The sequence below is a fragment of the Sinocyclocheilus anshuiensis genome, unplaced genomic scaffold (assembly GCF_001515605.1).
Source record: "Sinocyclocheilus anshuiensis isolate Anshui unplaced genomic scaffold, SAMN03320099.WGS_v1.1 scaffold991, whole genome shotgun sequence".
NCBI classification, from domain to species: domain Eukaryota; kingdom Metazoa; phylum Chordata; class Actinopteri; order Cypriniformes; family Cyprinidae; genus Sinocyclocheilus; species Sinocyclocheilus anshuiensis.
Window position 1 is genome coordinate 824,372 of NW_015547702.1, and position 19,518 is coordinate 843,889.

The 19,518-nt window shown below is 37.4% G+C and overlaps 2 protein-coding genes across 5 annotated transcripts in view; one reads left to right on the top strand and one right to left on the bottom strand.

Annotated features, from left to right (window-relative positions):
• Nucleotides 1-11,485, bottom strand: part of LOC107703925 (adenylate cyclase type 3-like) — a 32,611-nt gene extending 21,126 nt beyond the window's left edge. For both annotated transcript variants that reach the window (XM_016506731.1, XM_016506730.1), the window contains exons 1-4: nucleotides 10,594-11,485; nucleotides 5,330-5,479; nucleotides 2,038-2,168; nucleotides 699-810 (exon numbers count right to left, since the gene is read on the bottom strand). In XM_016506731.1, coding sequence (XP_016362217.1) covers nucleotides 699-810; nucleotides 2,038-2,168; nucleotides 5,330-5,479; nucleotides 10,594-11,268 — 1,068 coding nt within the window. In that variant the 5' untranslated portion in view covers nucleotides 11,269-11,485. The remainder of the gene's footprint in view (nucleotides 1-698; nucleotides 811-2,037; nucleotides 2,169-5,329; nucleotides 5,480-10,593) is intronic.
• Nucleotides 11,486-16,064: 4,579 nt separating this feature from the next.
• The window catches only part of LOC107703926 (prolactin regulatory element-binding protein), a 10,194-nt gene continuing 6,740 nt past the window's right edge, over nucleotides 16,065-19,518 (top strand). The window contains exons 1-3 of one of the 3 annotated variants that reach the window (XM_016506735.1): nucleotides 16,065-16,209; nucleotides 16,545-16,547; nucleotides 17,788-17,952. In XM_016506735.1, the coding sequence (XP_016362221.1) occupies nucleotides 17,818-17,952 (135 nt within the window). In that variant the 5' untranslated portion in view covers nucleotides 16,065-16,209; nucleotides 16,545-16,547; nucleotides 17,788-17,817. Of the gene's footprint in view, nucleotides 16,210-16,382; nucleotides 16,405-16,544; nucleotides 16,548-17,787; nucleotides 17,953-19,518 lie in introns of those variants that run through there. The other 2 variants (XM_016506734.1, XM_016506733.1) reach the window with 2 other exon arrangements.

Here is a 19,518-nt window from a genome sequence, read left to right on the forward strand (position 1 = left end):
AAACTGAATAGAGAATATTTAAAAAAAAAAAAAAAAAAACTGACCAGAAAATATTTTTTTTATTCTACAAAACAAGAAAAATAAAAAGGACCAGAAAATAATTTTTTAAAATTCGAAAAATAAAAACTGAACAGACAATTATTTCTAAAAATTCTATAAAGAAAAAACCGCACAGAAAATATTTTTTATAAATACTAAAAAGAAAAAAACCTATACAGAAAATATTTGTAAATTCTATAAAACAAGGAAATAAATGGAACAGACAATAATTTTTAACAAATCTAAAAATAGAAAAACTGAACAGACAATCATTTCCAAAAATGTTATATAAAGTAGAAATCTTTTGTGACATTATAAATGTCTTTCCTGTAACTTTTAATCAATTTAATGCATCCTTGATGAATAAAAGTATTAATGTATTTTCAAAGTGAGACTTGACTATGTCATTCATAATGTTTTATCTCTTCATGGTTTAATTTGGATTTTAACATTTGCTGGAAAGAAGCATCTGATAAATCATGCTGATCCATACACTGTAGTAAAAAATTGAGAAAATGAATGTGATTTTTACTTTAAGTTCCACTGTTGCACTCTATATGAATAGCTTAAGATCATTAGTCACCAAAAAACATTTTCATCTTGTAAAAATGACTAAACGTGTGTTAAATAAAGCTTGCATACAGATATCAGTAACTCACAGCTGCTAGCTTGTCGAAACGGGCGAACAATTCGTTCAGCAGCTTCACCAGCTCCTGCGCGCTACAGAACGAGGACAGCTGAGTGAAGCCCACGATGTCTGCGAACAGAATACTGCAACACAAACACAGTCAACGTCAAACAATCATCAAACGACGACATCAAGCTTTGCCCTCGTTTACTGAAACACTGCTGGTAATTGTAACACACTGACCTGACGTTCTCGTGCCGATACATGTACATGGTGTTGAACTGCTGCATCTCTTTCTGACTGGCTTCTTTCTTCATGTCCTGAAGCATCTCGTCTGCGATGTGCTTGGGTAAGATGGACAGCAGGAGACGCTCCTGTATGCAGAAGAACAAACGTTGATTATACACCCATATACTATCTGCATCTGCAGAATTTATGGATATATTCACACAATTCTGCTACTAATATGAAAACACAATACTCTTAAATGAACACAAATTTTAAACCAATTTTACTGTGTTTAATTCCATTTTTAATCATGTTTAATTCCAAGAAAAAAAAATGCATTGCAAGTCATTTCATTTTTTTATCGTGTTTAATTCCAAGAAAAATACAAGAAATTAAAACAACACTAACAGAAAAAATAGGGCACAACATATCTGGTCCAAACAGGATTTGTAAAAATGATTTTTTTTTAGAGCTGTCAAACGATTAATTGCGATTAATCGCATCCAAAATAAAAGTTTTTACATAATGTATGAGTGCGTACTGTGTATATTTCTTATGTACATATAAATACAAACACATGCATGTATATATTTAAGAAGACAATCATTTCCAAAAATGTTATATATAAAAAAAAAAACAGAAAAAAACTGAACAGAAAATATTTTTTGAAAGTTCTAAAAAAAAAAAAAATCCGGACAAAAATAATTTTTACAAATTCTGTAAAGACAATGAACAAAACAATTTTAAAAAGATATTCTAAAAAAAACTGAAAGAAATTGAAAAAAAGATAAAAACACTTTTTTTTAAGATAAAACACATTAAATTGATCATAAGTGACAGTAAAGACACTTACAATGTCACAACAAGATTTTCATTTCAAATAAATGCTGTTCTTTCTAAACTTTCATCAGAGAATCCTGAAAAATATGATACTGAATCACAATTTCCACAAAAATATGAAGCAGCACGACTGTTTTCAACATTGATAATAATCAGAAATGTTTCTTGAGCAGCAAATCAGGATATTAGAATGATTTCTGAAGATCATGTGACACTCAGTCAACGTCAAACAATCATCAAACGACGACATCAAGCTTTGCCCTCGTTTACTGAAACACTGCTGGTAATTGTAACACACTGACCTGACGTTCTCGTGCCGATACATGTACATGGTGTTGAACTGCTGCATCTCTTTCTGACTGGCTTCTTTCTTCATGTCCTGAAGCATCTCGTCTGCGATGTGCTTGGGTAAGATGGACAGCAGGAGACGCTCCTGTATGCAGAAGAACAAACGTTGATTATACACCCATATACTATCTGCATCTGCAGAATTTATGGATATATTCACACAATTCTGCTACTAATATGAAAACACAATACTCTTAAATGAACACAAATTTTAAACCAATTTTACTGTGTTTAATTCCATTTTTAATCATGTTTAATTCCAAGAAAAAAAAATGCATTGCAAGTCATTTCATTTTTTTATCGTGTTTAATTCCAAGAAAAATACAAGAAATTAAAACAACACTAACAGAAAAAATAGGGCACAACATATCTGGTCCAAACAGGATTTGTAAAAATGATTTTTTTTTAGAGCTGTCAAACGATTAATTGCGATTAATCGCATCCAAAATAAAAGTTTTTACATAATGTATGAGTGCGTACTGTGTATATTTCTTATGTACATATAAATACAAACACATGCATGTATATATTTAAGAAACAGCCTTGGTGAGAATATGAGAAATCTTAACAAACTTTGATTTCTATCTATGCTAAAAGTTTTAGTCAGCTTTTGGTATGACCTCTCAGCTAACAGACACTGACTATCATTTACTCGCTCAAAGAGACGGAAAAGCAAATGAACCTCTTGGGGAAAAAACACACAAATATATGCAAATTTATTGGTCAGATATGTTCCCTGACGCATCGACGGCACTAATCATTAACTGATGCTCCAGATGGCGACCTGTTAACCGGTGCTTTGACCGGTGCGCCATCGACGTGATGCCACTCTGACACGACAAGCACACACACACACACTCACACACACTCTCTCCTCACACACACTACATTCTAGCACTCCCACACACACACACACACACACACACACACACACACACACACACACACACACACACACGCGTGAACATCAGGTCAGTGCATTCACCCGAGAGTCTCACAATAAAAGAAGATAAAGGTTGAGAAGGATCAAGAGGAGGGAGTCGCTAGTGTGATTACAGCTGACATCGTCTCAGGAGGCTGGTCGCCATGGTAATCTGCCGTAGCCGGATGCTCCTTGATTGGCTGGCAGACCCCGTCTCCCAGCAGCCCATGCTCTTCCATTAGTATTCAGGGAGTTTCTCCTCATATGCTTCTTATCGGCCTGTTTTGCTCTCTCTCTCTCTTTCTCTCTCTCTCTCACACACACACACACACCTATTTCTCTTCTCAACTTGCAGCTAATAGGAGCCGTTTGCTCTGTAATTGTCGCACTGACTGCTGAATCTTTCACACAGACACAAATCAACTCCAGAAGCATTTTCTGTCCTTTTAATTAAGTTTCTCACAGTCTCAACCAATCAAAACATCCCAGATGTTTGATAAACAGTTTTGTAGGGCGGGATTTTAGGCCAATAAGATTTCACGGTGGGCGGGGCTACAAGGTATGATGTCACGGACAAACAAACCAAGCAATTGTCAAAAGCTGAAACGAGTTATTAAATTTTCATTAGTGCTGGGCAACGATTAATCGCGATTAATCGCATCCAAAATAAAAGTTTTTGTTTATATAATATATGCGTGTGTACTATATATATTTATTACGTATATATAAAGACACACACATACAGTATATATTTTGAAAATATTTACATGTATGTATTTATATTAATATAATTTATATTATATATAAATATATTTAATATATAAACATAACATATTTTTCTTAAATATATACATGCATGTGTGTGTATTTATATATACACAGTACACATACATATATTATGTACACACACTTTTATTTTGGATGCGAGAAAGCTGCTTGATTAGAAGATGCGTCATACATCCCTGCACAACTGACAAACAACCTGCACAATTCACTTATTCAAAATTCACAATTCACTGACTGCATCTTAAGACCAGGAATATGCCTGCATGATTAATCAAAATTGAAATTGCAATATGGCTTAGAGCGATTAACAAACCACAAAGGTGTGATTCAATTAAATAGATATATGGTGTTTCTGAGTGAAGCGCAGCACTGTGTTCAGTTACACACGAGCAGCTCAAGACTGCAGCATCTCACAGTAAATGCTGCATGCCTTTGGAAACACAAGACGTGCCGACCACTTTCCCAAACATGTAATGAGAATTTTTTTGTTTTACAATGATATATAAAATATAGTAACATTTATTTTCTTTTTATTTAGCAAATAAGTATTACATAAATTACTATTATTATCATTATTATTATTAGCAGTAGTAGTAGTAGTATTTTAAAGCCATATTTATATATAACCACAACATTTTGGTCAAATTGTACAGCCTTACAAACAAGCACAGCAAACCTGGATTTCACAAAAAAAAAATGACATTCAATTTTTTTCCCACAAATCGTGCAGCCCTAACCAGAAATATATATCCAGAAAGTAAACAAGTTTTATTTGCTAATGCTAAACTGTAAAAGACAGTAAAAACTGTAAAAAAAAATCAAAATAAAAAAAAAGATTTTTGGCGCAAGTTTTACACTATTTACATTATTCAGTCTTTGTTTAATTTAATGTGTTACTTGTTATTTTCTAGCAGTTCTGATGTTTCTCATGTATGTACATACATATGTATTATTCAAAGGTGAAGTGTGTATGTGATTTCTGCACCACTAGTGGCATCAATCGGAACTGCAAAAAATAATGACTAGCTATGTTGGAAATTGAACACTACCTAAAGCGTTTCGCGCTCGGTGTGAAAGTAACGTTCGTCTGTGATTCGCCTCGCTTTTTTGCATCGCGCTCAGTGTGAAACGGCCTTTACTGTATTCTGAACACAGTGAATGTTTCAGTATACTGTATGATGCCTTCTACTTTAAGAAACAGCATGTGAAATAGTACACATTATGCAACGTTTCAAGCACTAACATGCAGCACTGTTGTCCCACGACCTCACTACACTGCATGTTTAATTCACAGAGTTCACTAGTTATCATCAAGGTGTTGGTAACGCACAGAAAAGGTTTATGAATTCCACTTTTCTAGTTTTTCTACTGCTCTCGAGTCTTTTGCATGACACTGAGTTCTAAAAATGCTACGCTCAAGTTAAAAGTTCCGCTTTTAAAAAACGTGTCTTGAGACCTTGCATCTCTAGTGAAGGAACTGATTGGCCAGCATGAAATTCCACACGCTCATGTTGGTTTGGTCTGGTTGTCTCTCTCACCTGCTGCTGACTTTGCTCCTCCATGTTGAGCTTCACCTCCAGCGACTGCCGGGCCTCCAGAAAGGCCTTGCGGTGTTTGCGGTCGGCCATGTAATACGACATGACGCCCACGGTGATGGCACAGAAGTAGATCACAATGTTGGCCAGCAACTGCAAAACACAACAGCACCATCATGACATGACAAACAAGCCTTCCTCACCTAGCGTGTTTTTTTAGACTACTATATTTATTTGTAGATATAATTTAGAAGAACACGGTTAATCATCCTGAAAATATGGTAATAATGGAACAACTAAGTAAAATACTTTAATATTTTTTAAATCAACACAAAAAAAGGCATTACAACAAATACTACCATTATGTAAAAATGCTATATTTATTTGCATATGTAATTTAGAAAACATGATTAATCATCATGAAAAATGGTAATAAATGAATAACTGTTTAAATTAAAACAAAAATCACCACAAAAAAGTTAGTACAACAAATACTGCCATTATTTATCAGTAGATATAATTTATAATACAAGAATAATCATCATTTAAAATACTGTAATAATTGCAAAACTAGTAAATAAAACTACTGTAATATGTTTTTAAATTAATACAAAAAGGCACTACTAAAATACTGTCATCACGTATATATATATATATATATATTTTATTTTTTTTTTTTTGAAAACATGATTAGTCATCGTAAAAAATACTGTACTTTTTTTTTTTTTTAAATCAGCACAAAAAAGGCAGTGTCAATGCAATAAATAAATAAATTATTAAATAAATCGTGATGGTTTTGATTTTGGGGTGAAACAGCCTAAACTAGTTCTTCACAGGTTTCCTGAGATTCCCCGCTGTGAACCATTGATCTCCAGGTTCTTGCTCTGAAATGTATTTGAATAAACTGCTTTCTGTGTTCTGCCTCTTGGGGCTGCAGTTTGTCCCAAAAACAGTCTTGCTGAGTAAGAAGAGCAACACCCACCTGCCGGCCCTTCTGGCCCCGTCACCATCTTATGAATGCAGCGACACAAACGCCACTGAAGCAAATATCAGCTTACTATTTATGATGTATTAGATGAATCCGATGAACTCATATCCAGTCATATTTCATCCCCAAAACAAAAGATATTATATTATATTAAGAAGACCAGATTTTCTGCATTGTAACATTATTTTCATGACAAATAAGCATATAAATTAAAGTGCCCCTATTATGGATTTTTGAAAATTACCTTTCATGCAGTGTGTAACACAGCTCTAAGTCAATGAAAACATCCTGCAAAGTTTTAAATCTGAAAGTGCTCCGTGTATAAAGTTATTGTCTCTCAAAAGAAAGAGTCGACTCTGAATCATTGAAACGAGTCGTTTTTAAAACGAATCCCAAGCCGTTTCATGTTGACGATAACATGAAACATTAGCATATTCCCCGCCCACTTGTTGGTCTTTTCGGTTGGTCTGAATGAAAATGCAAATTTCATTCTTTGCCACTAGGTGCCGCTTCTGGAGCGGTAAAAATAGCAGTTTCCCCGGTAACGCTGTACACAAAGCAGCACTGCGCTCACAAACGCTGCTTTATCCAATAGTATTATCAGGCATCACAGGCATGATGAAATGAAAATGAGACCAATCTGACCAATCACTGCAGATTATGAATCGCTGAGCGAATCGTTTGGGAGTCGTTGAGCAAGTAAGGTAAAAATAAATGCATATTATAAGACAATGAAAGTGTTTTTTGACCTTGCAACAGGTTGACATCTGTTGTTGGGGACTCCCAAAACCAAAATATGAACCATTCATTACCCATAATAGGGGCACTTTAAAGCAGCACTATGCAACTTTTGGCGCTCTAGCAGTTAATAAACAGAACTGCACACATCACACGGAAGAACATTCCAACCGGAGCTACTTCTCTAAGTTTATGTCTCTGGCGATTCACGCAGGTATGTGTTACTCCTCAGCGGTGACGACCCGACCAGGCTACAATAGTCCAAATATAAGTACTTATTATAAGTGTACCGTAGTTTAGTCTTTGCAACTTTACAGATCTTCTTTATGCACCAAGAGCTTGTAACACTCCAAAGAGAAAGGAAAAATTGAAATCGCATCATATGACCCCTTTAAAAATATGTTTAATTGTCTTGAAAATAACTCTACATCAACTTGATGGCCTTTTGGTTCAAAGGTTTCGAGTAATTCTGAGTATTTGTAAAGAAACCCTTCACGCGAGCCTAAATCCATGGAATGATATAATGGTCTGCGTCTGTTGACATCTTTTGCACCAGAAACGTCTACGCTTTTCTTAAAATGCAATACAGAACAATTTTGTTGTCAAGTGGAGACCAGAGGCTACTCTAACATACAACATTTTCCACTCGCACAGCCATCATCTGAAAAGTTCTTTCTCTTCCTTAGAAAAAGAAATGTGATCGATTGTACACATGAATGTGATCTGGATGTTTGATGCCTTTGAATTTAAACTTACAGTGGTGGCCAAAACGATTAGAACACTAGTATTTCCACTAGCTAAAAAAATGGTTTTAAGTCATAACTTAAAACCATTTTTAGCTGGTGAAAATACTAGTGTTCTAATAATTTTGTTCACCACTGTACTTTGTCTTTAGGCTGCTGGTTAACGTTACAAAAAGGAGTTTTCACAGTCATAGAAAAACAATTTTAGGTTCCCCAAAGCGAACAGTTCTTTTAAACAACCATTTCTTTTAGTGTGAAGAACATTTTAATAATCTAAAGAACCTTTTTCCATTATAAAGAACCTTTTTGTTGAATAGAAAGGTTCCATGGAAGTTAAAGGCTCTTCATTGGACCATCAATGCCAATACAGAACCTTTATTTAGATTGTAGCTTGAGATCAGATGCAATTGTATCCATAAAATAATTGTATTACTAAATCTGAAGTTCAGTCTGGATAAAGTTAACATTTAAACTTTCTGATAAAGGTTTCATTTTTTAACATTATTTAACTGCATTAGTTAACATGAACTAACAATGAAAACACTTCTAAAACATGTCATTTCAACATTTACTAATTGATCAACATTTGTATCTGTTAATATTATTTAATACACATGAGCTAACATGAACTAACAATGAACAGTTGTATTTTTATTAACCAACATCAACAAAGATGAATAAATATAACAACAAATGTATTGCTCATTGTTAGTTAATGCTAAACTAATGGAAGCTTATTATAAAGTGTTACCTTAATATCAATATTTTAATAGTACCAACATTGGCAGGTAGATTTATATATTTTGTTAGTTATTATATTTATATAGATATATAGATATCTATATGTGTGTGTGTGTGTGTGTCTGTGTAAAATTGTCCCAAGTCTACGAGGCTTGAATCTACAAGGCTTTTTAAGATGTATTCCCGTCAAAATGACTAAGACAAGTATAAATTTAATGACACGTATCTTAACAATTTAAGATTTAAATGACTGAGATATATATTAAAGAGTCAAATCTTCATGCAGCCTTTAAACTACAAAGCATGTGCTTGTTTGATGCCAAAAATTGTTGTCATTGAGTCTTTCACGTTCTCAGGTTAACACCAGTTGAATCGGACTTTGATCAGAAACCTCAGGAGGAACTGTGAGAAGATTTGAACACATCATTTACACCATTAAAAAATAAAGCTTTAAAAAGTTTTTTTTCTCAGTGATTCCTCTAAGAGGAATCATTTTTGGTTCCTCAAAGCAACTTTCAGTGGTTGGTTCTTAGAAGAACCATGTTTTTCTAAATGGTTCTAAATTTTCTAAATGGTGGTAAATAGTTCTAAAAATAAAGGTTCTTTATTGGCATCGATGGTTCCATGAAGAACCTTTAACATCCGTGGAATTGTTTAATTCCACAAAAGGTTCTTTTTAGTGGAAAAATGTTCTTCACACTTAGCAAAACATGGTTCTTTTAAAAACTGCACTCTTAAAAATAAAGGTTCCTTATTGGCATCAATAGGGCCTTTCGCACCGCTTTAGTTCCAGAACTAAATGTACAGTACTAAAGTACTGGGACGATTTTGCGCGAACTATTTCCCAGTACCATTTAAAGGGTTGCATTCGCACCGAGAGTGTGTACTTAGAAGTGACGTAAGCCGGTCGACAGCGACGTCATTTGTGCGCGGCGTTCAACAACAGAAACAAAGAAGAACAACATTAACAACAGGAGGATGGAGGACGCTGTGATCGGAGCTGTGTTTTTGTTTTGTCTCGCGGGTTTCACAATAATGGACATGGAAAGTCGACGTTTACGTAAAGCGACTGAAAGAACGGAAAGGAGGACTAAGAATCTCCAACGACAACTGGCAGTGCTATATTTGCTACAAGTGCCTGCACTTCAGTGTCCGTCCATCTATCGCTGTTCTCCATACTTGCGAAATAAGTTGACACAACGTTTACAGTATGTTTACATGGCGTTTTAAATCATTGTGGGTGAGGGCGTTTTCATACGCGTTTGGCCAATCAATGTCTACTTACGTCACGATTAGTACCAGTTGTGCTGTTAGACCCTGTAGGAGCTAATTTGGCTCTCGAAAAAGGCAGTCCGGTACTAAAATCGCACCTAGTTCCGGCGGTGCGAAAACGCCAAAAAGTGGGTAGTTCCACAATTAGTTCTGGTACTATGAAAAGGTTCCCACGGCGCGAAAGGCCCTAGTGATTCCACAACCATCCATGGAAACTTTTCATTCCACAAAAGGTTCTTTACAGTGGAAAAAGGTTCTTTAGATTATTAAAATGTTCTTCACAGTAAGAAAAAATGGTTCTTTTATGAACTGCTCACTGAAAGGTTCTTTGGGGAACCAACACTGGTTCTTCTATGGCATCACTGTGAAAACCCCCTTTTGGAACCTTTATTTTTAAGAGTGTGATCACTGAAAGGTTCTTTGGGGAACCAAAAATTGCTCTTTTGGACCTTTTGTGGATTGGAAAGGTTCCATAGAGATTTTAAAGGTTCTTCACGGAACCGTAGATGCCAATAAAGAACCTTATGAACCATCTTCACTCTTCCAAACTGCTGGCATCATTTTTTTTTTTTTTTAAATCAAGTCAGAATTTTCTTCACACAAGAACTGACTACTGAAAGGTTCTTTGGGGAAACAAAAATGGTTCTTTTGGAACTTTTGTGGATTGGAAAGGTTCCATAGAGATTTTAAACCTTCTTCATGGAACGTGGAACATGGATCATGATCGTTCGAATCTCTCAAGACCCATCTTTACTCCTCCAAACCGCTGGCATCATTTTTCTCACCTGTCTTCCAAGAGCCGCCCCCTGAATGTCCTCCTGCTGCTGCTGGGCAATCGTGACACCCAGGACAAGCGTGTGCACACCGCAGGACACGGCTGTGATCAGCACTATAGGGGTCAGCCGCAGCGGCAATGTCAGAAAGAAGGAAAAGCTAAAAAATGCCTGCCAGCCCACCGTGTCGCTGGGCTGATGGAAGCGGGCGAAGTTCAGTCCTAGGTAACAGAAGTTCTGGGCCGCTATGAGCACCCACAAGACGTAGGGCACCAGGCGGCGCGTCACACGGTCCGGGAGCAGACCGAACCGGCACAGCAGGTACAGCAGGACGTCTGCCGCCAGCCCCACCGACGCCACGGCCACAGACGCCAGCTTATCGCTCGTGTAAAGCACAGTGCACATCACAATGACGTAGCAGTCGAAGAGGGCCGCGAACACCACCAGCACCAGCAGGGTCTCGTGCCGCTGCCGGCGGAAGTAGGTCTGGTAGAGGTTCTCCAGAGAGTCCGGCGCGAAGGTCAGACGCATGAACCGCGGCAGACACAGGCAGCAGCCGGAGCTGCGCACAGTCACCTCGTGGGTGCGTCCCACTGCCTGCCCGGGGTCCGAGGGCAGGGTGACCGAACAGTCCGCCGAATACTCCGCAGAATACTCGGGCTCCGAAAAGGCCCGGTTCCGGTGCATTCTGGAGTGCTGGATTGTAAAAGATGCTATAAAAACTAAGGGTGTATTCACACCTATTTTGTTTGGTTCGACTGAATCAAACTCGAGTCTTACTATAGGGAGATGAGAGGGTCTGTATTACTTACTATTGGAGAAAGCGTAACGGCTAACTTGTATCATGTGGGCCTTAATAACCAATCACATTACAGCCTTGACGTCAATGAATTTCAGTCTGAGTTGTTTGACACTCAATCGCCGTTTACAGATCCCATAGGAATGAATGAGAAGTGCTGTAAGCTAAATCCCACCTGTCGCAAAAAATCAGTGACTTCTCTTATAAAACTGCATTTTTTTGGGGGTGAATTCTAAAAATAGTTCAATCCAAAAGTACTGTTTAGTGTAAAACGTGTTGAGGATTAGCCGATAGGCTGTGGATTCATTAAATGATAAGCCGTTTCCTCTCAAAAGCTGTTTATTCAGCGTAGTGAAGCCTCTTCTTCATTGACATGCATTAAAAAAAAACGCCTCTGGTTTCCTTCGCCACATACTGCCTTAGCATTAGCCGATATGCTTTTTGGCTAAAGGTTGCAGGCTTGCCTTCTAGTGGCTTTGCTCAAGTTCGTTTCCCCCCTTGGTGCAGATCTTTTGGGCAGGTATGAATACAGCAATCGCACTCAGGTGAGGACCAAACAACCGTACCGAGACCCAGCTGAAGAGGTGGTCTGCTTCCAAACGAACTCTGGTACGGTTGAATGGATGAACCGATGAATGGATGACCTTAGCACACGTGTGGTTTTGGTTACAATTTCTGGTTCACTTGCAAAAAGGACAGTGTGAAAGCAAACCACACCAAACAAAAAACAACAACATTGTATTTGGTCCGGACCAAAGCAAGTGAACTAGCAGACTTTCCTGGTGTGAATACACCCTAACACTCCGTGTGGGTTTTAATGCATCGGATGCTGGAAAAACATTGCCTGGAAACGTGTTCGTCAATGTCCAAACTTGAGATCAGATTCGAAGCGGCCAACTGATTGTCATGCCTGGCATGTTTAGACACCGAATCAGATCTTGCATGCATGTATGTTTGTGGCATCGCCCCCACCAGTGCCTAGAGCACATGGCATGTGCTTCCCGAACAAATGCCCCCAGCTACACGCCTTTGTTTTTCTGAGATCTGCAAAGACAAGTCTCAGCAAGTTGGCATGAAGGCGACAAAAAGAGCTGTTTACACATCCGCCAGCCTCTCTGTTTCCAATCCAGGATCCAGTCTCGGTGTCCACCAGCGCTCACGGTGGGTTTCCATGGTGAATCCTGGCATGGATGAAGAATATCAGGACTCAGGAAGGAAGCGAGGCGACCACTGAACGAGATGTTTCGCCCCAGATCAGCATGACACCCCGTGATAAGCAAAATAAAACCCGAACGGCAGCTTAAATCGAGAAAACTGACGCGATCGTGATCGGAGAGCGCATCTCGGCCTGATACAGTCTGTTAAAATGCATCCTGTGCATTAACGGTGCGTACAGGATTCACGCAGGAAATACATGTTGCGCTCCGGTGCTGTGTGAAATATGGAAATGCATCTCACAATACAGCGCTACTGCCTTCTGTTATGCTTATAAATGGTACATATCCTGACATTTTCGCTATTGGAATTACCACAAGACGTGCGAATTAAGATTTTCGCAGAGGTTCAGTGATGAAAACGTGGATCTCTCTTCAGACAGTCCGTTTCTCATGAAAATGCAGCTGCGTTTATCCGTAACGTATCCATAGCACGCTCCGATCTGTGGCTCCTTCGAGGATGTAAAGTGTGCCAAAGATCAATCTAAAAACCACCCGTGAAACACATGAAAATCCACCGTATGCTCGATCCGAAGGCTTTTTTCACCAAAAGTCATTAATAATCACGCGACTTCCCGTTTCGTGGATGAAAGAAGGTGATACTGGCACCGCTTCAGTTCCGCTGTCCTGATAAACCAGACCTGACAAACCTGACTTTTCGGGGAGTCTGTGTGTATATAGCCTACGGAGAGATCACTTTCCAAATGCAAACGAACGTGATGTCCGATTCGCGGAGGAATTGTTGTCTTGAGTCGGTTCTTACTAACGATTCGTACGAACCGATTCTTAAAGCTTTCGTGAATCATTTGGTTTGAATGGAGAAAGTTATGTCTGAGTGAAGCTGACAAATAGGTTACATACAGTATGTAGCCTAACGCCAAACGCTATTTATAATTCGTAATCGAAAACATTTCATTAATAGCAGTATTTAGGAAAATGCCATATTCCCTTCATCAATTAGACAGTGAAGGAGACGTTGCTGTCATGTTAAAGGCTCAGTCTCTGTAATGCAATCACAAGTTATAAAGGCAAACTATTTATGTTTCTACAAAAACAAACCCAAAAAACAGGACGTTAAATGCCGCGCGCGACTTTTTAGAACGCGTTTCAGCGTTGACTCGTTTGAATAGACTCTCTGATTTGACCATTTCGAGCGAACCGATTCGCTTAAATGAATCAGACTTCTCAACGCTACAAACGAAAATTACCAGTCGTACTATGGCGACGGCTCACAACATGAATATTCATTCAAATGTGCTAACGTATCTTTGGAAGCGGCCAATCACGCGACCTGTTTAATATTCATGAGCTTGACCTTCTCTATAGTAGGATCGGTAAACTCGCGTCGATGTCACCCCCTCATTTTCACACCCCCTTCCGTGGGCACGGATTTTGGAGCACAGGCCAGCCAAATATGCAGCCCATCTTATTACAAAACCTATAGGGAGTTTTTATGGATATATAATGAAACACTATGTGAATAATATTGGGCTTTTTCAATGTATTCTCAACAAAACTGTCAGCACTCTCAGTGTAAACAAAGCCTTTTACGATTACGAATTTACTTGCAAAATAATTCAAATTGAAAGCATAAATGCACGTTTTAGGTTCTAGAACAAGGAGTGAGAAGTTACAACATCACACAATTAAGTCTGTAAATGTATAATATCTCTCCCACACACACACACACACACACACTCGCACTCTCTCTCTCACACACACACACACACACTCACACTCTCTCACACACACACACACACACACTAGGGCTAAATTTATGCCTGTTTGGATAGCTGTGGACCAATATCTAGCTCTCGGCATGTTTAAAAAGGTTGGTTTAATATTAATCATAATAACATGACATAAAATTACATGTTTTCGCCACTGTTAAAACTGACACGACTGTCTGACACCGGATGCCTCGGCTGACATCACCTCAGGGTCATATTGATTATTCCACTGAAACCCTGTATTGAACAAGTAATCAATAGTCAGACAGCTGACCTTTATAAAACATAGATAGAACACATCAACATCACATCGTGCCTGACAAACACATCACATCAACTCACACTACTCAACCATGAATGTGACATCACATTATCACCGAGCAGACCTCCTCTGTTATGAAAGCGCTTCATAGGCCTAACATACCGACCGTGCCGTTTTCGGTAATTAATATATATTCCCAGGCTCTTGTTGCTAAGTACACAAAGGGAACCTGAGGGAGACCAGGAGTATGGTAATTATTAAATTCGCTCTGCCTCAGAGGTTCACAGGGGAACAATTATCTAGTACTTCATTATACATGTGGAAGTTTGGGACTTTAAAGCTTCACAGAAAAGCAGAGTGAAGAAACTGGCCTTTAGTCACATTCTCTTTTCTGCTCCACTTCTAGTACATTGCCCAATTCTATGTTCAAATGCACGTGATAAGCTGTTTTATTTAAATACTGCGGTATGAAACTGCACAAAGGGTCCTTGTAGGGTGAACAGGGGGCTAATATATTAGTCTCTATCATTGTGTTGCTGGGTTGCTGTAAATAATGTTTCTTAAATGTTGATGTCACACCACGATTTCCCAGAAAACACAGTTTTGTTTTTCTCTCTGACTCTCTCTGAAAAGGAAAATGACAATAAAACTCACTTTGGCAAATATGTGCATGTGCTTTACATGTGGTTAAGGAGGTGATTTCTAAAATACTTTTAAATATGAAATCAAATTGAATAGCTTTTTAACAATGTAATAGCAACATATTGCAAAAGAAACAACCATCTCTATACGGTCGTTCTTTGAAGGTAAATGCTGTAAACAAGAGTAAACTCATTAATAGTGCAAAATGCATGTCACCTGGTTAGATTTTATTATATACTTTCCATTTGCATATAACACCATTTTGTGCTACAAATATGTATTTTATGCATATCATTTGAATCCTCTCAGCTGCCTTTCTGCTTTTCAGCTTAATAACAGCTTTGACAATTTAGAGTCTCAGGTTGCCACCTAGAGTATTCTAAAGTAATATTAATTAATTAATGAAATTCAAATTTATACTATTCATATAATTCCAGTCACATATAAGTTATTTAATTTGTTTAGTTTTTAAATTTGATATTGTATTTGAATTATATTTATTAAAAGTATTACATTTAATTAGAAATAATTTATTTAAATTTGTTTTGTATTTGTTTATTTAACCATTTCAAAATTGCACCACCTTTTTGAAAATGGCTTGGGTTGCCACCGACTGTTGAGTAGTAAAGCTGAATATTTTAGTCTAAATTCATATTTCACCACGGCTTAAGCGCTTGATTAAAGCTGGGTAGGTATGTTTATTTTACATTTAGCACGCTCGCTTAATGCACAAATCCCTTCAGTTTGCTCCATTCAAACTTCCAGTTGCGTCGTTACTACGTTCATTACGGTTGTGCGTTTGACGCCATGCACGCAGGCGCGTAGGCTGTGACGCTCTGCTGACGTGATCTAGCGAATCAGAGGAAGTAGATGGTGGGTCTTTGACAAATGTTGTGAGAGATCCAGTGGAAAAGACAGTGGCATGTCCACTATACACTGGAGTAACTGGAGTAAGAGACTGGAGCACGTCCACTGACACAGGTGCAGTGCCTCACACACCTCGAGCCTGAGAGAGAGATAGCGAACAAACACAGCATGCATACAAGAATAAACGGAACCGAATGTATCAGTGCAGTGATGCTTACATCCCGTTGTCTGAACGAGTCTCTCTGGAGTAGGATGTAACGTTACCCTGTTTTGATGTGTCTGGAAAACTGAAGAGCTGAAGTGATGAAGGTGCAGTGAATGGAAACCCAGAAAATCCAGTGTTCATTGTTGAATAACAGCATACAGTGATGCATGAACTAGATGTGTTTATAAGTGTTGTAATTGAAGTCTGTCTATAAGAGGGTATACTGCCAGAAAGAAGATCTCAGACATAAACTGTTTTTAAATTTTTGTCACCTATTTTTTTTCTTCTTCTTCAAGACTGGTCAGGACTTTTTAAATTCAGTTATGAAAAGGTAGATTGTTCTTATTTGTATTGGAAAATACAAGAGACTGATTCTTGGCAACTGCTAGTTGGTCAAACTAGTTCTTAAGACACAGTCTTAACATGGTGGCTATGTTTCTGCAACCGGCCCCGGGTTTCACAGACAGGGCTTAGATCAAGCCAGGATTAAGCCACAGTTCAATTAGGACATTTAAGTGGCTTTTATAAACGTGCCTTAGAAAAAGCATTATTGGTGTGCGTCTTGAGACAAATCGTTGACACTTACATGTTTTAAGATATGTCAGTGCATGTTTCTTTCTGTTATATTACTGTTTAATCAAACATGAACGTTTTCCCACCCTCAGAACACCCCAGATGCAGATGAGTTTGTTTCGTCATCAGGTTTAAGGAAATGTAGCATTGCATGATCCTCTGCAGTGAATGGGTGCCGTCAGAATGAGAGTCCAAACAGCTGATAAAAACATCACAATAATCCACAAGTAATCCACAGCACTCCAGTCCATCAGTTAACATCTGGAGAAGACAAAAGCTGTGTTTGTAAGAAACAAATCCCTCATTTTCAAGACATTTAAACTTTAAAACAGTTTTGGACTGTCTTGGCTTGTAAACAGTGCTTGATCTTTGCATATGTCTCACTTAATTCAGACGAGACAACTTTTTCACTGGAGAACGCAATATTATGGATAGACTTGTATTTTATCCGGGAGCAAAGGTTTGAAGTTCAAAATGCGTTATGTATGATGGATTTGTTTATTGCAAACATGCAGCTTGTGGATTATTGTGATGTTTTTATCAGCTGTTTGGACTCTCATTCTGACGGCACCCATTCACTGCAGAGCATCCATTGCTGAGCAAGTGATGAAACAACATACTTATTCTGACCTGTACTTATTAAAATATATAAAAGAGTCATTATTTTTTTTCTCTGAATAAGCAGGACACATTCTAATGTATGGAAATAAAATGTAAAGCCGCATTAAACTTTTATTGTTTTGATACTAGAAAACCACTTTTCTTCTTTGACCCAAATGCATTCATACAGACAATTTGTACACTGTGCACATTATATATACTACTACAGAAATACTAAAAGTTGTATGAACAATAATATTGAGTTGTGTATTGTTTTTTTGTAGAATTGTCTGTAACAATCAATAATTTACTTTCAGACCAGAGTCCAGAGATCACAGAGCAGCATGGGTAAACGAAGAGCGCCTGAGCTGTACAGAGCCCCCTTCCCTCTCTATACTGTGAAAATCCACCCCCAGACCGGCCTGATCATCACCGCTGGAGGAGGCGGCGCATCCAAGACCGGGATCAAGAACGCTATGGTACTGTCTCTAGCAAAGATCCGCTGCCATTCAGAAATGACTTACATGGCCATCCACATGTGCAAAGCAGCCTGATTATATAATCGTAATTAATCCGTCAACGTAACTGCATATTTGTAATTTATGTTCTTTACATTGGATATATAAGGTATTATTATAAGGGTACAACATAGAATCAGGTGCTTTATATTCTCGAATCCTCTGAATTATGAATAGCCTTCAAATAATCTTTTTCATTTGGCTTCAAATAAATTCAGTCATTAATGATTATCTGTTGTTTTATAGAAAAATCATATTCGTTAAGAATAACAAATATTTGATTTAGTTAGACTTTGTTAGATTACTTAATTCTAATTTAACAATTAAAATGGAATCCAGAAAAATTTAAACAGAAACACCAAAATTTGAGAAAAAATGAAATGGATTTCACAGGGCGAGTAATGCGAGTTACGTAATCAGATTACTTTTTTTTTAAGTAACTACTTAAGTAATGCATTACTTTTTAATTTGGAAGGAAATATCGGAGTTACTTTTTCAAATAAGTAACGCCAGTTACTTTGTTTCCCATGTCTCGACTGACAGCTCTGGTGTTGCCATGTTGAGAGAAATCGGGAGTAAGTGCAGAGGCGTTGTGTGTGAACATGATCTTACTGTAGTTCTAGACTAAATATGAACATGTATTTACTCATCTCACCTGCACAAAAACAGATTCAGTTTTCTGCAAACAAAGAATATTATACAAACCTGCAATAATTAAATATGTTAAAAAAGACAAATATCATTTATGTATTTAATCCCACTTTGCCACTGACCTTTGATGATCCAATTTACCCATGCTAAGCAAAAATGACACATTTGCTTTTCATTTTTGTTATTGCGGAATAGTGTTGAACTTTCTTCTCCTGCGTCATATTATTCATGCAATTAGTTTGAGCTGCGCCCTCTACTGTACAGACGTGAATTTACATTTCCTTCAGCCTGAGGCATATTCATTTCACTTTTGGTGTGAAAGTTTTTTCTTAGTGCTGTCAAACGATTAATCGCGATTAATCGCATCCAAAATAAAAGTTTTTGTTTACATAATATATGTGTGTGTACTGTGTATATTTATTATGTATATATAAATAAACACACATACAGTATATATTTTGAAAATATTTACATGTATATATTTATATTTATATAAATTATATCATATATAAATATATTTAATATATAAACGTAACATATTTTTCTTAAATATATACATGCATTTGTATTTATATATACATAATTAATGAACACAGTATACACACATATATTATGTAAACAAGAACGTTTATTTCGGATGCGATTAATCGTGATTAATCGTTTGACAGCACTATTAAAAATATAATTTGAAGCTTTGAAGTTCACTACAAGTGCACATTACCTGCACATCTTTTTCACAAAGACTGACTCATCAAGATATTTGCTCTTTAAGGCTCTTCCAGACTGTGAATCGGGCCAAAAGTCTAGGCTTGCCTAGATGGCGCTAGTTGCTGAAAATCAGAGCCAGTCTGCAGATTTGAGTAGACTGATTTCACC